Genomic DNA, 27343 nt, shown 5'->3' with positions numbered 1-27343 from the left:
TGCACGGGGCATTGTCATGCTAAAACAGGAAAGGGGCTTCCCCAAACGGTTGCCACAAAGTTGGAAGCACATAATCGTCTAGAATGTCATTGTATGCTGTATTGTTAAGATTTCCCTTCAGTTGAACTAATAGACCAAGCCGGAACCATGAAAAACAGCCCCAGAAAATTAATCCTCCTCGCACCCGTTCAGTGAGCTTGTGTGGCCAACCACTTTGCGGCTTAGCCGTTGTTGCTCCTAGATGTTTCCACTTCACAATAACAGCACTTACATTTGACCGGGGCAGCTGTAGCAGCGCAGAAATTTGACAAACTGACTTGTTGGAAAGGTGACATCCTTGGCGGTGCCACATTGAAAGTCACTAAGCTCTTCAATAAGGCCATTCTACTGGCAATGTTTGTCTATGGAGAATGCATGGCTGTATGCTTGATTTTATATACCTGTCAGCAACGGGTGTTGCTGAAATAGCCAAATCAACTAATTTGAAGGAGTGTCCACATACACTATATATACACAAAAGCATTTCTATGAGAGGCAGCAAGGGCAAACTCACCTGCTCTAGTTTGAAGATATGCTGGTTGAAGTAATACTGAAGCTGCTCGTTGGCATAGTTGATGCAAAACTGCTCAAAGCTGTTGGTCTCAAAGTCCTCAAAGCCAAATATATCTAAGACCCCTATAGACAAACACTGGCACAGACCAAATCATACAGTAGGTCAGTCAGAAATTTAGATAAATTGTTAATGGCTTCACAATATCACTTGTATCATACTAGAGCTTTGGCAAGGTATTTAAAAAAAAAATTGTTTAATAAATGAATTGCTTAATAAGAATTTTTTTACTTCAAGTTATTTGTGGGGCATTAGGAATTCCCGACATGTCTGTACCGGACGAAACATTGGAGAGGGGAAACTCTCAGCTGCATTCCGATGTGCATGCATGTGTGCGTGTGTTATCGCTCTCTTACCGGGACAGATTCCTCCATGTCTTTCTTGTTGAGCAGTGCGTGATTGATGCGCAGGACAATCCAGTCAAACAGGGCGCTGTACAGAGACTTGGCCATGGAGTCTCTCGCTGTGATGGCCTGAGAGACAGACAAAGAGACAGAGAGCAAGAGAGATTAGGAGCGAATGGGAAGAGAGACAAAAGGGAGAAGACAGACCGAAGAAGGGAGAAGAGAGAGACAGACGGAGAAGACAGACGGACCAGACGGATGGAAAAGACCGACAGACCGAGAAGACTGCCCGACCGACGGAGAAGACCGACGGAGAAGACCGAGAAGACAGACAAACAGGACCGACGGAGAAGACCAAAAGACACAGACAGACAGATGGACAGGACCGATGGAGAAGACCGACTGACAGACAGACGGAGAAGACCGACGGACCGAAGGAGAAGACCGACAGAGAAGACCGACAGACCAGACCGACAGACCAGACCGACAGACCAGACCGACAGACCAGACCGACAGACAGACCAGACAGACCAGACCAGACCGACAGACCAGACGGAGAAGACCAGACGGAGAAGACCAGACGGAGAAGAACGACGGACAGATGGAGAAGACCAACGGAGAAGACAGGGAAATATTAGAGACCGACACGTAACACACAACTAGCCGGGGGAATAAACCAATCAAGATAATGATAGGCCTTAAAGACTGGTGGTTGGTTGCCTACCTCACTGTGACTGTAGGGCAGAATCAGCTTGTCATTGACTGTCACCGTTTTCCTCTTCGTCAGTGCCTCCACCAGCAACTCCTCTTTCACCTGGGAGATCACACACACACACAATTCTCAAGACTTTCAACATTATCGGGGACGGACAAAATATACATTGATTTAGTGGAGAGTAGGCTTCCTGTATAATCATTAGGGAAGAACCATCTTCACTGGACAATAATAAAATATATTCACTGTTTGGGATGTTAGTCATGATGAAACCTATACCTAGCCACATGTTTAGGTTATTACAATGCTTTCAACCTCAAATAACCTAATTAGATCACTAATAATCCTAGGCCTGTTTTTCTCAAAGTGTTTCAGAGTAGGAGTGCTGATGTAGGATCACTTTTTTTGGACCTGATCGTAGATCAGCATTCCTACCCTGACTGAGATGCTTTGTGAATGCAGGCCCTGATTCAGCTCATCATAAAGACCTTCATTAGCTGAATCAGAAGTGTTAGTACACGGTCGGGACAAAAGAAATTGGTCCCTCCAGAACCCAGAGTAAAGACTAATGGTTGATTGGGGTGTAGACTACAACAGCAGACCAGACATTATTACCTTGAGCAGGTCTGAGAGGGTAGCCAGTACCTCCGGGGGTCCCACGTCTAGCCCCTCGTCTCGGCCTGTAGATTTCCTCCTGTACGTCACGTTGCCCAGGTACAAGATGGCCGACAGCACAGAGAAGATCCTACAGCGGACAGACAAGGGATACAATCATCATACCATAGAATCAAAATGAATAGAACAAACATTATTTTCATTGTTTCACATCACTGCCAACTACTGTGACTACTGCCCCAGAGGAAAGGGTTTAATGGCAGTGCTTGCAGAGGATCCAAGCGATACAAACTGACTACAGTATGCAAATATATGTATGACCTACTGTATTTGACAAACGTATAGGCATCCATTTAAGGGATCGAATGGTGTGTAAGGGATAGACGTTAACTCAGTGGTGTAGATTCACGGCCCATGACCAGGGCATGTCCACTCACTGTTTCTTAGTAGCAGACAGGAAGCCGACCATCTCCATGGCCTGCTGAAGCCTCTCAAAGTCATGGCACAGGTCTTCCTCATCTTCTATCTTAAAATATTGCTGAAGAGGGAGACGTGCAGCGAGAGAGAGAGAGAGAGAGAGAGAGAAATAGCACTGAATCCAATGGGGAATGTTACCTTGAGCCAGTTCAAATACAGAGATTATTAAGACACACACAACCCATGAATAGAATGAGAGTCAGGGTACAAGGGAATGTACACTAAATGAATGTAGTCAAGGGCATCTGCTAAAAGAAGATAATGAAGGTAAAGTACACAAGAGAACACAGCAGAATATCTGTCAAGGACACCTAAGGGACTAGCCAATGGGGATGTGGTTCATTCTTGCAGGGGGAGTGTACAGTAAGTGTGTGTGTGTGTGTGTGTGTGTGTGTGTGTGTACAGTACCTGCTTGAGGTAGAGGTAATCTTCAGGCTGCAGCAGTTTGAACTCCTTGCGCTCCTCCTCTGACGCTCCCACCAGCAGATAGTAAAACACATGGTAGTTCCTAAAGGGACACAGAACAATTTAACGGTGTGTTTAGTTAGTGGATACAGTGTGATTTTTGCATGTGTTAATTGTTTGTTTTTGTTATAAGGTTATGTATTTTTAGCTGGCAGGAATAAATCATACATTAATTTAAAAAGGTGATTTTATGTTTTAAATGTTGGAATACAGACCATCAAAAGTCAACACTGTGGCAGTATTAGTTATCCTAACCCAACATTGACTATGTAAATAACGTGCCAGTTTAGTAATGTGCGTGAATGCTGCTGTCAGTTTTTCCAGCCTTGCTATCAGACGGCCGGTCAGCTTGCATTGTTGCAAAACCACACAGGCGGAGTTTCCATGTTTACTTCTGAGAATCTCGCTGACATCACATGCAGACATGATGAAAACAGAAGCTAATTTCAACAGACAAGTTGGTATAACAACAGGACTAGTCCATTATCATATAATACTAGAACTCTGACACATACCTAGTGAGTAATAACATGAAGAATAGGGTTAATGATATGTACAGGCTATGCCAACCCCACCCAGGGCATTTGAAGTAGAAACAGTAGGACTACAGTGCTTTTAAATAAATGGTCAATTAAATATGTATTCATCAAAAAAATAAGTATCATCTCCCATATTGATCACAACTCTTTGGCACATATTCAAGCTGGGTAAAAAGTTAGTTCTGAGAGTCACTCTTGGAAATGGTCTCTTTCTGACTATCAAAGGGCACCAGGGGGAAGCTCTCTCTGTTTCTACAAAGGGCCTCCACAGGTCATTGAGGGTCAAAGGTAACCCCTGCTGTTGCCCTTTACCTCTCGTTATTCTCTCTGGAGACCAGACGAGACTTCTCCAGGAGATACTTCTCCACGATGGCTCTGAGAACGAGAGAGAGAGAACGAGAATGAGAGAACGAGAATGAGAGAACATAAATCAAGTGACACTGAAGTTAGTTTGGTCCTTTCACTTGGCTGTGAAGTGTGTCTGGTGAGGGTCTCGTGTGTGTGTGTGTGTGTGTGTGTGTGTGTGTATAGGTGAAAGTGGGGTAGTAGTGACTGAGGAGGAGGGGAATCATGAGCAGATGGTCGGTGGAACAATAAACAGTTGAACTAAGAGTCCAGATATGGACGGCCTCAGTCTGATGTACACAGTGACATGGTCATATTAATGTGCAACAGCCACTACGATCAACAGTTTAAACAGAGACAATTGCATTTTTATGTAGGCATGTCTTTAACAAAAACAACATTTAAGCGAATCTTTCCTTTTGTTGAAACTCTAAGAATAGAGGGCCAATGGTTGTTGTGTGTATTTTAACACCGGAAGCTCAGGCAGGGAGGGAGCCCAGTGGCCTTTGCTGAGAATGGAAACTTCACTACCCGGCCCTTTGCGTCTCTATAGAGAGCTGATCTAACAGAAAGCAAAGCAGAGCCAGGCAGGGAATACTGGAGTCCATCCACACGTCACACCCAGAGACACACACACACACACGTCACACACAGAGAGACACATATACAACCACATACATTTTAGTCATTTAGCAGACGCCCTGATCCAGAGTGACTTAAAGGAGAAATTAGGGTTAAGTGCCTTGCTCAAGGTCACAGACAGATGTTTCACCTAGTCGGCTCGGGGATTCGAACCAGTGACCTTTCGGTTACTGGCCCAATGCTCCTGCCACACGAAGAGAGAGACCGGTACACAAATAGGAGGATGTAACTTTATCGCTAGTCTAGTCTTAAAGGATCCATGTCACAGGTATCCCCATGCTATTCTGTTACATTGAGAAAGCCCATCTCCCATCCCAGTGAGACCCTGTAACCAGCCAGGCAGAGTGTAATGTAGTGAATGAAAACACCCTGCCAGTGCAGTGCTGAGCTCGTCCCAGGGCTTCCCTTAGTAATCTCCTCTATAGAGCAGCCTTGGCTGCTCCACTCTTGGCTGCTCCACAGCAAGCCTTTGTACAGCAGAATGTCAGCACTGTCCTGCTGTAATCAATGGCTTCTGACAGACAGACACTCTGCTACAAGCATAACAAGCTCAACCATCACTAGTACAACTCATCCACTGAAGTCTCAACACCAACTTAACAGTTCATATCCATTTACTTTCTCACCTCTCAAGCTAAGCAATTCAATATAAAACGATGAGTCCCTGTTTTAAGACCTTCTAATCAGGTTGGGAATAACTGTCCTTGTCTGTATAGTAGAGTAAGCTCATGTTGAACAGAGGCCAAAGTGTCACTCATAGGGTTGCAAAGGGTCGGAAACTTTCCGGGAAATTTCCCAAATTTTCCCATGCTTAAATTCATCAAAAAAGTTAGTTAGCTTATAACAGTGAACCTTTTTTGTGGGATACATGTAAGGCAATTACTTCTAGGTCATATTTTGGTTAAACTATCCCATAGTCAATGGAATTGCAACCCTCTGCATGCACAGTGCACTCTTCCATCACATGTACCGCTGATTCTCAAGATCTTGCACACTAATGAGATGCTATTGAGCCCACACTACTACACTGTCTGAGCCAAGGACTACATGCTTTCTGGTAAGTTTTAATTACAATACTGGGTGGGGTGAATATATTTTCTGTGACATACATTCTTTTTTGGTTAACTAGTAAATAGTAGCCTACAGCAAAGTGTGTTTAAATAATTTCTAACTTGGTAACAATTTCTGCTAGTAAGTTTTTGCTACCATGTGGGTTTTAGCTTGCTTGAGCCTGCTAACTGAGGAGTGGTAATTCACCTGTTTCCATACATGTTTAAATTTAAAACATTTATCTTACAAAGGAGTTGTTCAATCTAACTAATTAACTATTTATCTGTACATGGAACTGTACTTGTTAGTATTTTTTACACATTTTTTCTAATCTTTACAGTAAAATGCCACGGGCACTATCTGATGTGTGGAGACATTTCACTGCAGCTAATGTAGAAGGAAAAGCTGTGTACATTTTCAAAAATACTGTGCCAAATCATATGTGAAGAATGCAACAAAGATGCAGAATCATCTGAGCAGGTGCATAAAGTTCCCTCAGCGTTTACAACAAGCAACCTGACAAAAGTCTATCATCATTTTCACCTCGAATAGAGGTAATCAGACACCTTATCGATAGCGACAGCTCATGTCCTCCTGGAATCAGAAGCTTTTTTTGACTTAATGGAGGAACGTAGTCAGAGAAATGCTGATGAATGTCTTGCCCGAACTGTGTATGCAACTGGTTCATCTCTGATGCTCACAGGCAATGTGTATTGGAAGAGATTTCTGAATGTTCTTTGCCCAGCATATACCCCTCCAACCAGACATGCCTTATCTACTCATTTGCTGGATGCAGAGTTCAGAGTTCAAGTGAAGGTCAAGCAAATCATAGAGAAAGCAGACTGTATTGCAATCATCTCTGATGGGTGGTCAAATGTTTGTGGGCAAGGAATAATTAACTACATCATCTCCACCCCTCACCAGTATTCTACAAGAGCACAGACACAAGGGACAGACACACTGGTCTCTTTATTGCGGATGAGCTGAAGGCGGTCATCAATGACCTTGGACCATAGAAGGTATTTGCACTGGTGACAGACAATGCTGTGAACATGAAGGCTGCTTGGTCTAAAGTGCAGGAGTCCTACCCTCACATCACACCCATTGGCTGTGCTGCTCATGGATTGAATCTGCTCCTCAATGATATCATGGCACTGAAAACAATGGATACACTCAACAAGAGAGCCAAGGAAATGGTTAGGTATGTGAAGTATCAAGTTATAGCAGCAATCTACCTCACCAAGCAAAGTGAGAAGAATAAGAGCACCACATTGAAGCTGCCCGGTGGTGCTGTCAATGTTTGACAGTCTCCTGGAGGGGAAGGGGTATTTCCAAGGAATGGTCATATCACAGTCTCCCGATATAGACAGCCCCATCAAGAGGATCCTCCAGGATGATGTATTTTGGGAGAGAGTGGTAAAGCAGCCTGAAACCTACAGCAGTAGACATTGCACGGCTTGAGGGAGACAATGTCATCCTGTCTGATGTTCAGACTCTCTTTGCAGATGTGAGAGTAGAAATCCGTACTGCCCTGCCCACTTCACTGTCCGTTCCGTTCATTTCCGTTAATTCCCATATATTCCTGTTAGTTCCCACCTCTGAATATTCCCCAAAATGTGCAACCCCTCACTCATGTTTCATTTAAGTGATAATGCCCGAGAAGCCAGTGTTTGAAGGATATATTGGCACGGGTGTTCTTTTCAGACCGCCAAACCGTGCCAATATATCCACCAAACAACGGCTTCGAGGGCATTATCACTTTCATACAACGGGTTACCAACATATCCAAATAATGATTAACATATTTTCATTATTCATAAAAATTCTAGGGTTGCTATCCAAGCCGGCTGGTCATTCGTTCTATTGGTTCGGTTGCCAGAGACGCGACTGGGTCGTTCAGTCTTTTTGTTCTGTATCTATGGACATCGTTCGCTCCAAATGTTCCATTGCCATACTGGCTGGCAACATTCTTATCCCTTGCTTGCTAGCTAGCCAACTACGACTAACTTAGTCATGTCAAACAGTGCAGACAGAATAACAGTAGATGCATTTGTTTAATCCGTTTTCTAGTGACATTTATTTGGATACATCCATAACAATGAGCTAATGAGGTGCGGTTTCGCCTGGCATAGAAAATGTGCTCAATCGTCAGGACACTAGTGTTCAGAGGAGCTAGCCAACAAAACAGCTAACAATCACTTAAAAACGGAATCTGTAAAGACTGCAAACTAGCTGCACTTCGTTTCACCTTTTTTTTTATTGACATTTCTTTGTATATATTCATAAAAATTATGCCAGCTGATTCATGATTTAGACTGGCTAGGAAACACTACCTGCCTCTCTCTAGTCCCGACCCCTACATGTTAATTACTATGGGACAGCTGGAGATGGAATTTGAATATTAAAACAATGTTGTAAATGTCAGAGAGACAGGCAGCCAGGTTTATACAAATCTCCACTGTTGAAAACTAGATGTTTGTCTAAAAGAAATCTGATAATGTTTATATGCTTTTTATAGTGGAGATCAAGCCTATAAAGTGCCTGGCTGGGTTGATGAGACAGTGGATTGCACAGTCAGATGGAACAGAGTAAATAGGCATTTTAACGTCATAGATTTAGCCGGTGGTAACATGTGGAATAGACACCGGCTAGAATGCGCTTTTATCCAATCAGCATTCAGGATTAGATCCACCCATTTAATAATTTGATATTGCCGCTTTGTAAACTTTACGTTAAGCGCTCCCTTCCTCTGTTAGACAGGAAATGACAGAGCATGTGATGCAGGCAGTAACCAGAGAAACTGCAGGCAGAGAGAGGAAGGAGGCTGTGCTATAACGTGGTTAGGGCTTCAGGCCTCAGAGGTATCACAACAGAAACAAACAAACTACAGTGCTTCTCACTAGCCATATATGGTATGATGGAAGTAACAGCGGCTGTGTCTGCAGTAACAGCGGCTGTGTCTGCAGTAACAGCGGCTGTGTCTGCAGTAACAGCGGCTGTGTCTGCAGTAACAGCGGCTGTGTCTGCAGTAACAGCGGCTGTGTCTGCAGTAACAGCGGCTGTGTCTGCAGTAACAGCGGCTGTGTCTGCAGTAACAGCGGCTGTGTCTGCAGTAACAGCGGCTGTGTCTGCAGTAACAGCGGCTGTGTCTGCAGTAACAGCGGCTGTGTCTGCAGTAACAGCGGCTGTGTCTGCAGTAACAGCGGCTGTGTCTGCAGTAACAGCGGCTGTGTCTGCAGTAACAGAGGCTGTGTCTGCAGTAACAGCGGCTGTGTCTGCAGTAACAGCGGCTGTGTCTGCAGTAACAGCGGCTGTGTCTGCAGTAACAGCGGCTGTGTCTGCAGTAACAGCGGCTGTGTCTGCAGTAACAGCGGCTGTGTCTGCAGTAACAGCGGCTGTGTCTGCAGTAACAGCGGCTGTGTCTGCAGTAACAGCGGCTGTGTCTGCAGTAACAGCGGCTGTGTCTGCAGTAACAGCGGCTCAGGAACATCCACCAGGGATGGAGTGTGTGTTTACAGGGTAAGTCGGACAGGAGGATTGAGTGTTATCACAACACACAGTGTGGGCCAGCGGTCAGTACTCACCCTCTCACCACCCCACTCTCCAGGTAGTTGACCTGGATGAACTTCCCAAAGCGGCTGGAGTTGTTGTTGTGAGCCGTCTTGGCATTCCCAAATGCCTAGTAAAGAGGAGAGGGGAGAGATTACCTTCACTGTGTGAACCATAAAGTGATTATACAGTTAAGAAATGGGAATAACTACACTTGTGCTAATACTGGAGCTGTTCTCAACAACACCACAGCTACCCCAGTCCAGAAGTTAACACTAGATGAAAACAGCACCAGTCTTTCTCTCCCTGCCTCAATCACCCTCCTCTTTCCCTCATTGCTTCCTCCTTTCTACTCTCTTGCAGAAGTCCAGGGGGTGACACTAGGCCAGTGTGATTGATGGGGGGCATGGGGGGCCCGTGTTAGGTCCAGAGAACTAGTCTCCCTCAGGCTACAGTCTTCCCCAGCCAGGGGCACACACCCAGCCCTGCCACCAGTCTGAATGGATAGCCCTGTTCTCTCACACACACACACACACACACGCAAAGGCAGCCACAGGGGAAGTTGACTCTATACATTTTAAATAGGAGCCACATCCTACGAGGAGCAAGTTGCAGTCACAATTTGATACATTTGTGGTTGAGCTGATTTAAGGAGAGGGGGGCCTCACAGAGGGGGTCTGATTAAGATTCCTTACAGTGAACTGTTAACCTATTTCCGCTGTTCCTAGACTGTCTGTCCTGGTATTATTCCCTCTACCTACTGCTCTTTGTGTTCTCAATCAATGAGCATATTTACACTCACTATAACAACTTACGCTCCAGGATGAGTGCTGCTTGAAGAATTGTAAACTGAATACATTTTTGAGGTCTCAGAAAAAAGGTTAAACTTGATAAAAATAACTTCAAAATGCGAGGTAAATGTACGAGTGAGAGACCGGAGTTGACTGAGGAGAAGACTGAAAAGCCTGGCTGAAACGGCATCATCCGTGGATGAAATATGTGGTTTAACATGGACCTGCTGTAACATTTAGACTCCTCCTTTCCAGAGCTGGGGCTAACCTCAGGAGAATGTGTACATGCTAGTGTGTGTGTGCGAGTTGTTTACTGGGGGGGTGATAACATTGACTCTGGGCCAGGATAAGACACTGTCAGCTGGCATTGACTGCCCAGTGTTGTCAAACGGTTGTCCCAGGGTAATGGCTAGCAGACCCTGGGAACATTCCCCTGCGCTCGGCCTCTCTGCCATGGAGGAAATGCTAAACGTGTCACAGGCTCACAGCATCATTCACATTGAAACATAGCGCCCTGCAGCCTTTGTGATTGGTTGCTAACCATATCTCTTCCTGATTGGTTGCGAGGCACATCAGGTATGAGGAAGTGGCTTAACGTCTTGGCTAACCAAGCAGAGTCTATGGAATTGAGTCTGCATAGTGAAATAAAGGCTGTGTGTGTGTGTGAGTGCGTGCCTACATTTCATCATGACGTCTTTGCCTATCTTGACTGGCTCCTTTCTCTAGTGTTCCCTGGCAGCCAACTGTATATTTCCAAGGGCCCAGATCCCCATTCAGTCCCTCAGTTTGCTGCCTCAGACTCTAACCAGTTCTCCTTACTAATCAGAGCCTTAAATGTTACTGCACAGACAGGCACCTCAGTAGAAAGACCTTTGGTTTATATTACTGCCATTTGTTTTACAGTTTCACTGCCAGGCTCTGACTCCTATTAATCACTTGGCTACATGCACAATATATTCATTGGAAATGCATCGTAAGGAACAAATCAGGCTCTATCTGTATACACTAACACAACAACAAACAATGGTACTTACAAGAATACGGGCAAAACACCAGTGGTACTAAATAACAAGGCAATTCTGATTAGAGGCAGTGGCTTTCATGTAGGTCAGAGATGCTATGGAACATTCACATGATAGTTAAATAAAGGTTAAAAAATAAAAAATGAAATTCATTGCCAAAATCCCGAAGTATTCCTTTAAAAAAAAAAAAAAAAAAAAAAAAAAAAAAAATCAGAGCTGGTCATGGGTGCACCTCAGCCACGCTCAAGGTCCTAAACGATATCTTAACCGCCATCGATAAGAAACAATACTGTGCAGCCGTATTCATTGACCTGGCCAACGCTTTCGACTCTGTCAATCACCACATCCTCATCGGCAGACTCGATAGCCTTGGTTTCTCAAATGATTGCCTCGCCTGGTTCACCAACTACTTCTCTGATAGAGTTCAGTGTGTCAAATCGGAGGGCCTGTTGTCCGGAACTCTGGCAGTCTCTATGGGGGTGCCACAGGGTTCAATTCTTGGGCCGACTCTCTTCTCTGTATACATCAATGATGTCGCTCTTGCTGCTGGTGAGTCTCTGATCCACCTCTACGCAGACGACACCATTCTGTAAACTTCTTTGTACACTGTTAACTTCTTGAAGCTAGGAGGCAGAATTTTTATGTTTGGAAAAATAACGTTCCCAATGTAAACGGCCTATTTCTCAGGCCCAGATGCTAGAATATGCATAGAATTGACAGATTAGGCTAGAAAACTCGAAAGTTTCCAAAACGGTCAAAATATGGTCTGTGAGTATAACAGAACTGATTTTGCAGGCGAAAACCTAAGGAAATACAAAACGGAAGTGCCTCTTATTTTGAAAAATCCGGGTTCCATTACCTGCCTATCCTTCATTTAAAGGGATATCAACCAGATTCCTTTTCCAATGGCTTCCACAGGTTGTGAACAGGCTTTAGACAAAGTTTCAAGTTATTCTGAAAAATGAGCGAGATTTATCAAATCGCGTCAGTGGATAGCCAGGTGTCCTTTGATTAGTTCTTGTACGCGAAAGTGGTAGCTCAACATTTTCTTTCTCTATTGTATTGAATAGTTTACCGTCCGGTTGAAATATGATCAATTATTTATGTTAAAAACAACCCGAGGTTGTTTATAAAAACGTTTGACATGTTTCTACGAACTTTACAGATACTATTTGGAATTTGTGTCTGCCCTTTATGACCTGCCTGAGCCTGTGGATTTCTGAACATAACACGCCAAACAAATTGAGTGTTTTTGATATAAAAATAATCTTTATCGAACAAAAGGAACATTTATTGTGTAACTGGGAGTGCAAACATCCAAAGATCATCAAAGGTAAGCGATTCATTTATTGCTTTTCTGACTTTCGTGACCAATCTACATTGCTGCTAGGTGTTTGTAATGTTTTGTTGAGTGATCGATAAACTCACAAGCGCTTGGATTGCTTTTGCTGTAAAGCATATTTTCAAAATCTGACACGACAGGTGGATTAACAACAAGCGAAGCTGTGTTTTGCTATATTGCACTTGTGATTTCATGAAATTAAATAGTTTTAGTAATTTTGGGGGGAATTTGGCGCAATTCAGCGGTTGATGAAAATGATCCCGCTAAAGGGATCCGTGCGCCAAGAGGTTTTAACAACCCTCCAGACGAGCCTCAATGCCATACAACTCTCCTTCCGTGGCCTCCAACTGCTCTTAAATACAAGTAAAACTAAATTCATGCTCTTCAACCGAACGCTGCCTGCACCTGCCCGCCCATCCAGCATCACTACTCTGGACGGTTCTGACTTAGAATATGTGGACAACTACAAATACCTAGGTGTCTGTTTAGACTGTAAACTCTCCTTCGACTCACATCAAACATCTCCAATCCAAAGTTAAATCTAGAATTGGCTTCCTATTTCGCAACAAAGCATCCTTCACTCATGCTGCCAAACATACCCTCGTAAAACTGACCCCCCTACTGTTATGAATTTTATGAATAATGACTAAATTAAGTATACATTTAACGGAGAACTATAACTAACAGAATTCTACCCTGTCTCTATATAATGATAAATAATGTTTGTCCATAAGAAAGAGGGACGGTTAGCAGGCAAGCAACTGTGGCAGACAACTTGTGACCACTGTGGAACTGATAACAGGGAAGGAAGTCTCCCCACCCAGGGAGGGGAGAAACCTTGGGCTTGTAGTAGATTGTATTACAGGTGGCAGGCAATGTATGAGTAGGAGAAGACTTGTGAACTATATTGTCATTGTCTTAGAGGGACAGTTATGACGAAATAAGAGGTATATAAACCACTGTACATGTAAGGATTGGCAGAGCTCTCGTAAATAAACATTCTGACTATTGTAGACTGGCCTCTGTGTTTCATTTCAACAAGAACCTTACAAATTCTTGGTAACAGACCGAGTAGTTTAATTGAAGTTCAGTTTATGAAGATTGAGAACATAATTCTTTTAACACCTACCGATCCTGGACTTTGGCGATGTCATTTACAAAATAGCCTCCAATACCCTACTCAATAAATTGGATGCAGTCTATCACAGTGCCATCCATTTTGTCACCAAAGCCCCATATACTACCAACCACTGCGACCTGTACGCTCTCGTTGGCTGGCCCTCGCTTCATACTCGTCGCCAAACCCACTGTCTCCAGGTCATCTACAAGACCCTGCTAGGTAAAGTCCCCCCTTATCTCAGCTCGCTGGTCACCATAGCAGCACGCGTTCCAGCAGGTATATCTCTCTGGTCACCCCCAAAGCCAATTCCTCCTTTGGCCGCCTCTCCCTCCAGTTCTCTGCTGCCAATGACTTTAACGAACTACAAAAATCTCTGAAACTGGAAACACATCTTCCTCACTAGCTTTAAGCACCAGCTGTCAGAGCAGCTCACAGATCACTGCACCTGTACATAGCCCATCTATTATTTAGCCCAAACAACTACCTCTTCCCCTACTGTATTTATTTATTTAGCTCCTTTGCACCCCATTATTTATATTTCTACTTTACACATTCTTCCACTGCAAATCTACCATTCCAGTGTTTTATATGCTATATTGTATTTACTTCACCACCGTGGCCTTTCTTTGCCTTTACCTCCCTTCTCACCTCATTTGCTCACATTGTATATAGACGTATTTTTCTACTGTATGTTTGTTTTACTCCATGTGTAACTCTGTGTTGTTGTATGTGTCGAACTGCTTTGCTTTATCTTGGCCAGGTCGCAATTGTAAATGAGAACTTAGTCTCAACTTGCCTACCTGGTTAAATAAATGTGAAATAAAAATACATTTAAAAAAATCCCATCTTAACCCTGGGATTTCTGCTGGGTAGGCACATTAGCCAATCAATCAATAAACCAACCAATTTGTATTATCCAAAAATATGTCACATATACTACTAGGCTATTTAAAAAATTAAATGCGCAACCTTCATGCACAGAGAGAGTAAAGATAATGGCGTTGATCTGATAGCCTAAGCTAATAATACTGGAGTACCATGAGAACAGTGTTGGCAGCATACTGTTAAGACTTGACTGGACGATCTAGAGATGGCGTGTACTGATAATCACCCTGTGGGTCTTAGTAAAGTAAACCTTCAGTCTACAACTCTACTGCGACAAAAGAATGATGAAACGTTCTACTACCGTTGTAATGTTCAAGTCTTAGCCCTGCAGTTTGAGAATATGACACCTGAATCAAAGAAAAGCAGTCGTAAAACATATCTTCCTGTATCTGGCTTTTTTTGTAAGAGGTACCTCCAGAAAACAGCCCTTCAAAGCACGACGGAAAAACACAGGAGAACTGCAAAGAAACCTGTACAACCAGTAGTGTTTGGAAATTATGTCAGACCCCATGTAGTCGACTGGTCGACCGACATCTCTAGTCGAGCAGTAACAAAAATATATAATGTATAGTGTACTGTCTGAGTGGACTAATCCATTGTGGAGGCCGTGTGGATGGGACAGTCCATCACTCTAAGACAAGTGCTACTGAAATTTAATATGTTATATTACATAAGAACAATGGTGCAACACTAATAAAAATAATATTACTTTATAACAAATGTGATTCCTCCTGCATTGGATAGCGGTCACTGTCCACAGTTCTGAATCACATCAGTTGAATTGCCGCCTTTTCCAAGACCATGTTGCTATGTGCATAATAGCAAAGTTAACCAGCATATTGATGTCGAGAGCAATGCAGTGGAGGCAGCAGTGGAGTTCAGAGACGAGAAAACCACCCTTGCCTTAAATGTCTAAGAAAAGTGAGGAGAGGCAGCCCCAATTTCATTAGGTCTATTATCAATAGCATAACTTTTAAAATGGGCCTGGCTTTATAAATCATCCATATACACTGCATTCGGAAAGTACTCAGACCCCTTGACTTTTTCCACATTTTGTTACGTTACAGCCTTACACTAAAATTGAATTTAATTGTTTGTTTTCTCAATCTACACACAATAATCAATATTCACAAAGCAAAACATGTTTAGAACTTTTTGCAAATGTTTGTAATAAATAACCCTGAAATATCACATTTACATAAGTATACAGACCCTTTACTCAGGACTTTGTTGAAGCACCTTTGACAGCCCTGAGTCTTCTTGGGTATGACACTACAAGCTTGGCACACCTGTATTTGGGGAGTTTCTCATTCTTCTCAGCAGATCCTCAAGCTCTGTCAGGTTGGATGGGGAGCGCCGCTAAGTATTTTCAGGTCTCTCCAGAGATGTTTGATCGGGTTCAAGTCCGGCCTCTGGCTGAGCCACTCAAGGACATTCAGAGACTTTTCTCGAAGCCACTCCTGCTTTGTCTTGGCTGTGTGCTTAGGGTCGCTGTCCTGTTGGAAGGTGAACCTTTGCCCCAGTCTGCGGTCCTGAGCACTCAGGAGCAGGTTTTTATCAAGGATCTCTGTACCTTGCTCTGTTAATCTTTCCCTCGAACGTGACAAGTCTCCCAGTCCCTGCCGCTGAAAAACATCCCCACAGCACAATTCTGCCAACACCATGCTTCACCGTAGGGATGGTGCCAGGTTTCCCACAGACGTGACGGGTGGCATTCAGGACAAAGAGTTCAATCTTGGTTTCATCAGACCAGAGAATCTCCTTAAAGTGTCTTTTGGCAAACTCCAAAAAGGCTGTCGTGCCGTTTACTGAGGAGTGGCTTCCATCTGGCCACTCTACCATGAAAGGCCTGATTGGAGTGCTGCAGAGATGGTTGTCCTTCTGATGGGTTCTCCCATCTCCACAGAGGAACTCTGGAGCTCTGTCAGAGTGACCATCAGGTTATTGTACATCTCCCTGACCAAGGCCCTTCTCCTCCAATTGCCCAGTTTGGTCGGGCGGCCAGCTCTAGGAAGAGAGTTGGTGGATCCAAACTTCTTCCATTTAAGAATGATGGAGGCCAGTGTGTTCTTGGGGACAAATGCGACAGACATTTTTTGGTACAGTTCCCCAGATCTGTGCCTCGACACAATCCTGTCTCGGAGTTCTACCGACAATTCCTTAGACCGAATGGCTTGTTCTTGTTCTGACATGTACCGTCAACTGTGGGACCTTATATAGTCAGGTGTGTGCCTTTCCAAATCATATCCAATCAATTTACCACAGGTGGACTCCAGTCAAGTTGTAGAAACATCAAGGATGATCCAAGGAAACAGGATGCACCTGAGCTCAATTTTAAGTCTAGTTTTTATCTTTGCTGTAATAAAGGCTTTACACTTTTCCCCCATTAGAACAGCTTCTCTGGTATTTTTTATAATCGATTTAGTGTTGTTTACACTGTTCAAAATTGTTAGAAAAATAATAACAATAACCCTTATTACTATTATAAATCATCATTATAATAATAAAGTAATGTCATTATCATTAGTAGGCTTAGTATAGCAGCCTTGTATAACAACCATTGAGCTGTAGGCTTAAGAGTGCATTCTGTTTAGTTTAATACTGTAACTTAGGCCTATATTTCAATACTTTTATATGCTACTGTATCAATCATTCATTCGTTCAAGTAATCAAACGTTCAAGTAATCAAAAGCATTTTAGTTTTAAAAATAAAATAAAGCCACCCTTGAATAATTAGCATACACAAATAAACCATTATATTTTGGAAACTGCATTCATGAATGACTGTGGCTGTTTTTAGTCTTTGCTGTAATAAAGGAATTACAAAAAAAAACAAAAAACATTAGACTCTCTGGTACGCTTATTTATTTATTGTTGTTCACATAGCCGCAGTGTAAAAACAAAAGATGGGGGGGGGTGTCAATGAAATACTCCGGGTGGTCATTTGATTAATTGTTCAGCAGTCTCATGGCTTGGGGGTAGAAGCTGTTAAGGAGCCTTTTGGACCTAGACTTGGCGCTCCGGTACCGCTTGCCATGCAGTAGATGAGAGAACAGTGTTTGTCAATTTTTTGGGCCTTCTGACACGCCTGGTATATAGGTCCTGGATGGCAGGAAGCTTGGACTCAGTGATGTACTGGGCCGTACGCACTAAATCAAATCAAAGTTTATTTGTCACGTGCGCCGAATACAACAGGTGAAATGCTTACTTACAGGCTCCAACCAATAGTGCAAAAAAGGTGTTAGGTAAGTAAAGAAATAAAACAGTAAAAAGACAGGCTATATACAGTAGCAAGGCTATAAAAGTAGCGAGGCTACATACAGACACCGGTTAGTCAGGCTGATTGAGGTGGTATGTACATGTAGATATGGTTAAAGTGACTACGTATATACACTGCTCAAAAAAATAAAGGGAACACTTAAACAACACAATGTAACTCCAAGTCAATCACACTTCTGTGAAATCAAACTGTCCACTTAGGAAGCAACACTGATTGACAATAAATTTCACATGCTGTTGTGCAAATGGAATAGACAAAAGGTGGAAATTATAGGCAATTAGCAAGACACCCCCCAAAACAGGAGTGATTCTGCAGGTGGTGACCACAGACCACTTCTCAGTTCCTATGCTTCATGGCTGATGTTTTTGTCACTTTTGAATATTGGCGGTGCTCTCACTCTAGTGGTAGCATGAGACGGAGTCTACAACCCACACAAGTGGCTCAGGTAGTGCAGTTCATCCAGGATGGCACATCAATGCGAACTGTGGCAAAAAGGTTTGCTGTGTCTGTCAGAGTAGTGTCCAGAGCATGCAGGCGCTACCAGGAGACAGGCCAGTACATCAGGAGACGTGGAGGAGGCCGTAGGAGGGCAACAACCCAGCAGCAGGACCACTACCTCCGCCTTTGTGCAAGGAGGTGCACTGCCAGCGCCCTGCAAAATGACCTCCAGCAGGCCACAAATGCGCATGTGTCTGCTCAAACGGTCAGAAACAGACTCCATGAGGGTGGTATGAGGGCCCGACGTCCACAGGTGGGGGTTGTGCTTACAGCCCAACACCGTGCAGGACGTTTGGCATTTGCCAGAGAACACCAAGATTGGCAAATTCGCCACTGGCGCCCTGTGCTCTTCACAGATGAAAGCAGGTTCACACTGAGCACATGAGCACATGTGACAGACGTGACAGAGTCTGGAGACGCCGTGGAGAACGTTCTGCTGCCTGCAACATCCTCCAGCATGACCGGTTTGGCGATGGGTCAGTCATGGTGTGGGGTGTCATTTCTTTGTGGGGCCGCACAGCCCTCCATGTGCTCGCCAGAGGTAGCCTGACTGCCAATAGGTACCGAGATGAGATCCTCAGACCCCTTGTGAGACCATATGCTGACACATGCACATTTGTGGCCTGCTGGAGGTCATTTTGCAGGGCTCTGGCAGTGCACCTCCTTGCACAAAGGCGGAGGTAGCGGTCCTGCTGCTGGGTTGTTGCCCTCCTACGGCCTCCTCCACGTCTCCTGATGTACTGGCCTGTCTCCTGGTAGCGCCTGCATGCTCTGGACACTACGCTGACAGACACAGCAAACCTTTTTGCCACAGTTCGCATTGATGTGCCATCCTGGATGAACTGCACTACCTGAGCCACTTGTTTGGGTTGTAGACTCCGTCTCATGCTACCACTAGAGTGAGAGCACCGCCAGCATTCAAAAGTGACCAAAACATCAGCCAGGAAGCATAGGAACTGAGAAGTGGTCTGTGGTCACCACCTGCAGAATCACTCCTGTTTTGGGGGGTGCCTTGCTAATTGCCTATAAATTTCCACCTTTTGTCTATTCCATTTGCACAACAGCATGTGAAATTTATTGTCAATCAGTGTTGCTTCCTAAGTGGACAGTTTGATTTCACAGAAGTGTGATTGACTTGGAGTTACATTGTGTTGTTTAAGTGTTCCCTTTATTTTTTTGAGCAGTGTATGATGAACAGAGAGTAGCAGCAGCGTAAAAAGAGGGGTTGAGGGGTACACAATGCAAATAGTCCGGATAGCCATTTGATTATCTGTTCAGGAGTCTTATGGCTTGGGGGTAAAAACTGTTAAGAAGCCTTTTTATCCAAGACTTGGCACTCCAGTACCGCTTGCCATGCGGTGGTAGAGAGAACAGTCTATGACTGGGGTGGCTGGGGTCTTTGACAATTTTTAGGGCCTTCCTCTGACACCACCTTGTGTAGAGGTCCTGGATGGCAGGCAGCTTAGCCCCAGTGATGTACTAGGCCATACGCACTACCCTCTGTAGTGCCTTGCGGTCAGAGGCCGAGCAATTGCCGTACCAGGCAGGGATGCAACCAGTCAGGATGCTCTCGCTGTTGCAGCTGTAGAACCTTTTGAGGATCTCAGGACCCATGCCAAATCTTTTTAGTTTCCTGAGGGGGAATAGGCTTTGTCGTGCCCTCTTCACGACTGTCTTGGTGTGTTTGTGATGTGGACACCAAGGAACTTGAAGCTCTCAACCTGCTCCACTACAGCCCCGTCGATGAGAATGGGGGCGTACTCGGTCCTCCTTTTCCTGTAGTCCACAACCATATCCTTAGTCTTGGTTACGTTGAGGGAAAGGTTGTTATTCTGGCACCAACCGGCCAGGTCTCCGACCTCCTCCCTATAGGCTGTCTTGTCGGTGATCAGGCCTACCACTGTTGTGTCGTCTGCAAACTTAATGATGGTGTTGGAGTCGTGCCTGGCCATGCAGTAGTGGGGGAACAGGGAGTACAGGAGGCGACTGAGGACGCACTCCTGTGGAGCTCCAGTGTTGAGGATCAGCATGGCAGATGTTGCTACCTACCCTCACCACCTGGGGGCGGCCCATCAGGAAGTCCAGGAACCAGTTGCAGAGGGAGGTGTTTAGTCCCAGGATCCTTAGCTTAGTGATGAGCTTTAAGGGTACTATGGTGTTGAACACTGAGCTGTAGTCAATGAACAGCATTCTCACATAAGTGTTCCTTTTGTCCAGGTGGGAAAGGGCAGTGTGGAGAGTAATAGATTGCATCATCTGTGGATCTGTTTGGGCGGTATGCAAATTGGAGTGGGTCTAGGGTTTCCAGGATGATGGTGTTGATATGAGCCATGACCAACCTTTCAAAGCACTTCATGGCTACCGACATGAGTGCTACAGTGTGGTAGTCATTTAGGCAGGTTACCTTCACTTTCTTGGGCACAGGGACTACGGTGGTCTGCTTGAAACATGTAGGTATTACAGACTCAGACAGGGAGAGGTTGAAAATGTCTGTGAAAACTCTTGCCAGTTGGTCTGCACATGCTCTAAGTACACATCCTGGTAATCCGCCTGGCCCGTGGCCTTGTGAATGTTGATCTGTTTAAAAGGTCTTACAATCGGCTACGAGAGCGTAATCACACAGTTGTCTGGAACAGCTGGTGCTCTCATGCAGTCTTCAGTGTTGCTTGCTTCGAAGCGAGCATAAAAAAGGCATTTAGCTCATCTGGTAGGCTCGCGGCACTGGGCAGCTCGCGGCTGGGTTTCCCTTTGTAGTCATTAAATAGTTTACAAGCCCTGCCACATCCGATGAGCGTAAGAGCCGGTGTAGCAGGATTCAGTCCTAGTCCTGTATTGAGCCTTGCCTGTTTGGTGGTTCATCTGAGGGCATAGCGGGATTTCTTATAAGCGTCCGGATTATTGTCCCGCTCCTTGAAAGCGGCAGCTGTAGCCTTTAGCTCGGTGCGGATGTTGCCTGAAATCATGGCTTCTGGTTGAGATATGTACATATGGTCACTATGAGGACAACGACATCGATGCACCTCATCTGTGACTAAGGTGGTATACTCCTCAAAGTCATAGGATAAATCCCGGAACATATTCCAGTCTGTGCTAGAAAAACAGTCAGATGTTACAAATGTAGGGCGAAGAAGAGCTTTGTATACATCTCTGTGTGTGGAGTAAAGGTGGTCTAGTGTTTCTTCTGGATGCACATGTGACATGCTGGTAGAAATTAGGTTAAATGGATTTAAGTTTGCCTGCATTCAAGTCCCCGGTCACTAGAAGCACCGCTTCTGGATGAGCATTTTCTTGTTTGCTTAGGGCCTTATACAGCTCGTTGAGTACGGTCTTAGTGCCAGCATTGGTTTGTGGTGGTAAATAGACGGCTATGAAAAATATAGATGAAAACTCTCGGTAGATAGTGTGGTTTACAGCTTATTATGAGGTACTCTACCTCAGACCAGCAATACTTCCAGAATTCCTTAATATTAGACATGGCGCACCAGCTGTTACTGACAAATAGACACCACCCTTCATCTTACCAGACGTAGCTTTTCTGTCCTGCTGATGCACGGAAAACCCAGCCACCTGTATATTATCCGTGTTCTCGTTAAGCAACGACTCCGTGAAACATAAGATATTATGGTTTTTAAATGTCCCGTTGATAGGATAGTCTTGAACGGAGGTCAACCAAGCTTATTCTTCAGTGATTGCTCATTGGCCAATAGAACTGATGGTAGAGGTTGGTTACCCACTCGCCAACGAATTCTCACAAGGAACCCCGATCTCTGCCCCCTGTCTTTTCTTCACGTGAATGACGGGGATTTGTCCCTGGTCTCGGAGAAGCAGTATATCATTAAAGAAAAAATCTTAATCCAGTTCGAGGTAAGTAATCGCTGTTCTGATATCCAGAAGCTATTTTCAGTCATAAGAGACGGTGGCAGCAATATTATGTACAAAGTTAGTTACAATGCGAAAAAACACAATAGCACAGTTGGTTCGGAGCCCGTAAAACGGCAGCCATTCCCTCTGGCCCCACTGCAGTTGGACTCCCTCTAGTCATTTGTGTTTTAATTATTTCATCAAAGTGTGCTTAAAGCATCAAACAAGCTCAGTGCATATAGTTGATATGATTAAAATACATAGGATGTATCTATATATGGAAAAATACACGTTTAAAAATGTAGACCAATCGTTTGGTCGAAAGAACACGCTGCTCTCGGGTCGACTAGTATTATTTTTTAAGTTGGCGACCGCCCTAGAATAAATTCAGATTTAGAGCAGGCTATTCATATAATACAAAACTCGTCATTCCGGCTGTATTTCTGCCTGCTTGAACATCAAATGCTCAGTTACCCATTAAATTACCCCGGGAATCGATAGAACATCACTCCAAATTGATATAACATTCAAAATGGGTGGATCCTTAAGTTTAACTCGTTGGACAATCAGAGGCAGGATAATGGGGCTAATATAATGGGAGAAACTGACCATTTCTAAAATGATGTTTCATCTGAAGTTCAGATAAACTCAGAGGCCATTGCATAGTCGATCAGAGATAGATGATTGGAGTCAAGTTCAAGAGGTAAAGTTGAATGCTGTCTAAATGTTAAGGTAGTCCATACAGCACACTGGAAGTTAAAGAGAGTCACGCTACAACGCCAATGATCTCACCTCATCAAAATGCTACTGAAGCTATAGAGATCCCTTATAGCTTCAGAGCCAGAGAACTCACCTTTTACACATTCAAATTTGGACTGCCTCCAAGAAAAAGGAGCCGATACAACAAAAAGCCAAAATGTAAAGATGAAAAGTAACCTTGTATTGAAGTCATTAGTTGTGTCATGACTGTCCTATGAGGATCAGATCAGCTTGCCGGGGGTTGACCATAACCAGGCCCTCTCTCGCCCACGGGGGGGGGGGGGGGGGGGTAGCTCAAACCCTGTTGTAAATTATAGCAGAAGGGGACTCTTTCGCCCCCTCCAGTATGAACAAAAGGAATGTCTTTGTTAACAGGTTTTTCCAGCTCAAACTCTACCACGTTCGAAAGTGAACACTGGAAAAGTATTTCAAATATAAGAATGTGGGGAGTGGTCAGTGGGGAGCTATAGAAAACTAATGTCATACTGGTTTTTATTTTGTGATGTCATTAAAAATGGTATAAAGGGAAATGCTGTAACTTGGAAACTATATCCCCTTTATCTGTCAAGTTTCCATCCAATACGTTGTGCATATAATATGAAACATTATGAGAGTATTTAAGGCAGGAATGTGATTTTAGGAGTCATAAGAGGTAACTTGCTATCATATACCTTTGCGCAGTAAGTAGCCCCGCCCCGAGTGAGGTCAGAGAGCGTGTCAGCCTGATGGAACTGTCCTTTTCAACCAGAGTGCATAAAAGGACTAGTTAAGAATGACCATATCAGACCAGAACACTGCCAGGTTGCAGCTCTGCGTGTAGTGGTCTGAATACTGAATATCAACATGAGGTGTAGGCGAGAAGCTCATCTCCCAGACAATGACTGACACAGCTGATTAGCTGTCCTAAGTCAGATATTGAGAAAAGCGAATTTAAGTGGTACCATCCTACCACTCTTCAAACCATCCCATCCTACTACGATTCTCAAATCACCGTATTCTCCTACTCTCATTACCGATGGGAACCGTCAACGTGGCTGGCTAACCATTACCCTAGGAGCATCGTCCAGAGTGAAAATAAGACTGGAAAGGGGGAACCCTTTTTTGACAATCAGAGCCTTCGAAGCATGGCGCTGAAAGGCCAAACCAACACTCTTCCGAAAGAGGGCTAGTTCCGAAAGAGATAAATGGCAAACGGCACTCACGCGTTTATATAGTCATGTTTTCTTACTTCAAACAGGTGGCGGTTCATGTGCAAAGTAGATGATTACTGTGAGAATAGTTCTGAAATGTATAAACGATAAGTGTCCCTTTTCCTCTCTCTCCCTCTCCATTTTCTATGTTGTCAGTGCGCTAGGAACCATTTCCTCATGTATCAAGTGTGTATGTTATTCTGTTTTCTCATTTAGTTAGCTAGTAAATAAATAATTAAACCAATTTGTGTAGAACTGAATCATGAGTGAGGCTGTTTTTTTCCAGATGCAGGAGGTTACGACTGTTCAGAATTATGATAGAAGAGGTTATGATTACAGTTCGACAGATTATGATTTTTCAACGCTGATACCGATTATTGGAGGACCAAAAAAAGCAGATACCGATTAAATCGGATGATTTATATATATTTTTGTAATAATTACAATTACAACAATACTGAAAGAACAATGAACACTTATTTTACTTAATATAATAAAAATCAAATCAATTTAGTCTCAAATAAATAACGAAACGTTCAATTTGGTTTAAATAATGCAAAAACAAAGTGTTGGAGAAGAAAGTAAAAGTGCAATATGTGCCATGTAACGTTTAAATTCCTTACTCAGAACATGAGAACATATGAAAGCTGGTGGTTCCTTTTAACATGAGTCTTACATATTCCCAGTTAAGAAGTTTTAGGTTATAGTTATTATAGGAATTATGACGCGTCGACTATTTCTCTATACCGTTTGTATTTCATATACCTTTGACTGTTGGATGTTCTTATAGGCACATTATTATTGCCAGCCTAATCTCGGGAGTTGATAGGCTTGAAGTCAAACAGCGCTGTGCTTCAAACATTGCTAAGAGCTGCTGGCAAACAGAGTAAAGTGCTGTTTGAATGAATGCTTACGAGCCTGCTGCTGCATACCACTGCACAGTCAGACTGCTCTATCAAATTATAGACTTAATTATAATATAATAAATACACAGAAATACGAGCCTTTGGTCATTAACATGGTCAAATCCGGAAACTATTATTTCTAAAACAAAACGTTTATTCTTTCAGTGAAGTTCAGAACTGTTTCGCATTTTATCGAACGGGTGGCAAACCTAAGTCTAAATATTGCTGTTACATTGCACAACCTTCAATGTTATAATTATGTAAAATTCTGGCAAATTAATTCCTGTCTTTGTTAGGAAGAAATGGTCTTCACACAATTCGCAACAAGCCAGGCAGCCCAAACTGCTGCATATACCCTGACTCTGCATGCACTGAACGCAAGAGCAGTGACACAATGTCCCTGGTTAATATTGCCTGCTAACATGAATTTCTTTTAGCTAGATATGCAGGTTTCAAAAATATACTTCTGTGTGTTGATGTTAACTTCTTTCAGCTAGGGGGCTGAATTTTTATGTTTAGAAAAATAACATTCCTAAGGTAAACGGACTATTTCTCAGGTCCAGATGCTAGAATATGCATATAATTGACAGATTAGGATGGAAAACTCTAAAGTTTCCAAAACGGTTGAAATATTGTCTGTGAGTATAACAGAACTGATTTTGCAAGCGAAAACCTGAGGAAATCCAACCCGGAAGTGCCTTTTATTTGGAAAAAAATCACTGTTCCGTTGCCTGCCCCTCCTCCATTTAAAGGGGTATCAACCAGATTCCTTTTCCAATGGCTTCCTCAGGCTGTGACCAGGCTTCAGACAGTTTCAAGCTTTTATTTTGAAAAATGAGCAAGATTTTTTTAAAACGCATCAGGTGTCCTTTGATTAGTTCCTGCACGCGAGAGATGTAGCTCGACAATTTCTTTCTCTGTAGTATTGAATAGGTTACCGTACGGTTTAAATATAATCGATTATGTATGTTAACCTGTTGAGGATGGGGGCGCTGTTGAGACTATTTATGCTAATTGGGTAATTTTTTAAACGGCTTCCCACAAAATCCTTGATCGTACAATATGCATATTATTATTATTATTGGATAGAAAACAGTCTATAGTTTCTATAGGAGTTGAAATTTTGTCTCTAAGTGGAACAGAGCCCATTCTACAGCAATTTCCCTGACATGGAGTCAGATTTCAGAAATGTTGGCCACTGTTCTGAAGTCAGTTAAAAGGGCACTGTTATTGCTATGACTATACGGACACTTCTTACGTCTTCCCCTGGATGCCTTTACGTGATGACGATTCCAATGGGGTCGATTGCGCGTTCACAGGCACTACAAATGAAAAAACCCTGAGGCTAGCAAGTCTTTTCTTGGTGCGTAACGCGCGTGGAGGACTCCGACCCGCTCCTGTTCCAAGCGTTAGTTTAGCCTGTTATATTTCTCCGGTCATCTTTTCACTCGTTATAGGAGTTAAAAACATCATAAGGTAGTTAATTTAAAGCGTTTTATAGCAATTTATATCCGTTTAGTGCGATTTTGGGACATTTATTTTTGAAACGATGTGAATAACTGGGCACGCTTTTCAGTTCATCCCGAACGCAGTTGGCATTTCCACATGGCAAGAGGACAGCTTTCCACCAAAAGACGATTACTCCCAAGAAAGGATCCTTTGCCCAAGATACTGATGGAAGAACAGCTCAAAGTAGGACATTTTTATTATGATAAATCGTGTTTCTGTCGAAACATTTTAGTGGCTTAGGACGCCATGTTTTTTGACGTAGCTTCGCTTGGCGCAAACTGTATTGAAAAGTAAGGATAAATTAAAAAATGTAATTCCGCAATTGTATTAAGAATTAAATTGTCTATCAATCCCTGTCCACCCTATATTTTTTAGTCACGTTTATGAGTATTTATGTATAAGAGTAGATCACTGTCTAAGTGGCGCAAGGACAATTTTCTGACCAGCTGAGTTACATTTCACATTGTCTAACCATGATTTTGGTGGCTAAATATGCACATTTTCGATCAAACTCTATATGGATTGTGTAATATGATGTTACAGGAGTGTCATCTGAAGAATTCTGAGAAGGTTAGTGAAAAAATTAATATATTTTTGGCGATGTTGACGTTATCGCTCACTTTGGCTAGAATCAATGCTGGGCTGCTATGTGCTATGCTAATATAACGATTTATTGTGTTTTCGCTGTAAGACACTTACATCTGAAATATTGTCTGTATTCACAGGATCTGTGTCTTTCGATTCGTGTATGCTGTGTATTTTTACGAAATGTTTGATGATTAGTAAGTAGGTAAACACGTTGCTCTAAGTAGTTTTTCTATTCCATTTGT

The 27343-nt window shown here is 43.3% G+C and overlaps 1 protein-coding gene across 7 annotated transcripts in view; it reads right to left on the bottom strand.

Moving 5' to 3' along the window:
- Window positions 1–27343, bottom strand: part of LOC129867315 (unconventional myosin-IXb-like) — a 118481-nt gene that overhangs the window by 46723 nt on the left and 44415 nt on the right. For all 7 annotated transcript variants that reach the window (XM_055940637.1, XM_055940638.1, XM_055940639.1 and 4 more), the window contains exons 3-10: window positions 9387–9481; window positions 4078–4140; window positions 3170–3269; window positions 2722–2822; window positions 2285–2414; window positions 1679–1768; window positions 967–1083; window positions 554–688 (exon numbers count right to left, since the gene is read on the bottom strand). In XM_055940637.1, coding sequence (XP_055796612.1) covers window positions 554–688; window positions 967–1083; window positions 1679–1768; window positions 2285–2414; window positions 2722–2822; window positions 3170–3269; window positions 4078–4140; window positions 9387–9481 — 831 coding nt within the window. The remainder of the gene's footprint in view (window positions 1–553; window positions 689–966; window positions 1084–1678; window positions 1769–2284; window positions 2415–2721; window positions 2823–3169; window positions 3270–4077; window positions 4141–9386; window positions 9482–27343) is intronic.

This window comes from Salvelinus fontinalis, chromosome 12 (assembly GCF_029448725.1).
Source record: "Salvelinus fontinalis isolate EN_2023a chromosome 12, ASM2944872v1, whole genome shotgun sequence".
In the NCBI taxonomy this organism is placed as follows: Eukaryota; Metazoa; Chordata; class Actinopteri; order Salmoniformes; family Salmonidae; genus Salvelinus; species Salvelinus fontinalis.
The sequence above is the reverse complement of the archived record's forward strand: the minus strand, read 5'-3'. Positions and strand labels throughout refer to the sequence as shown.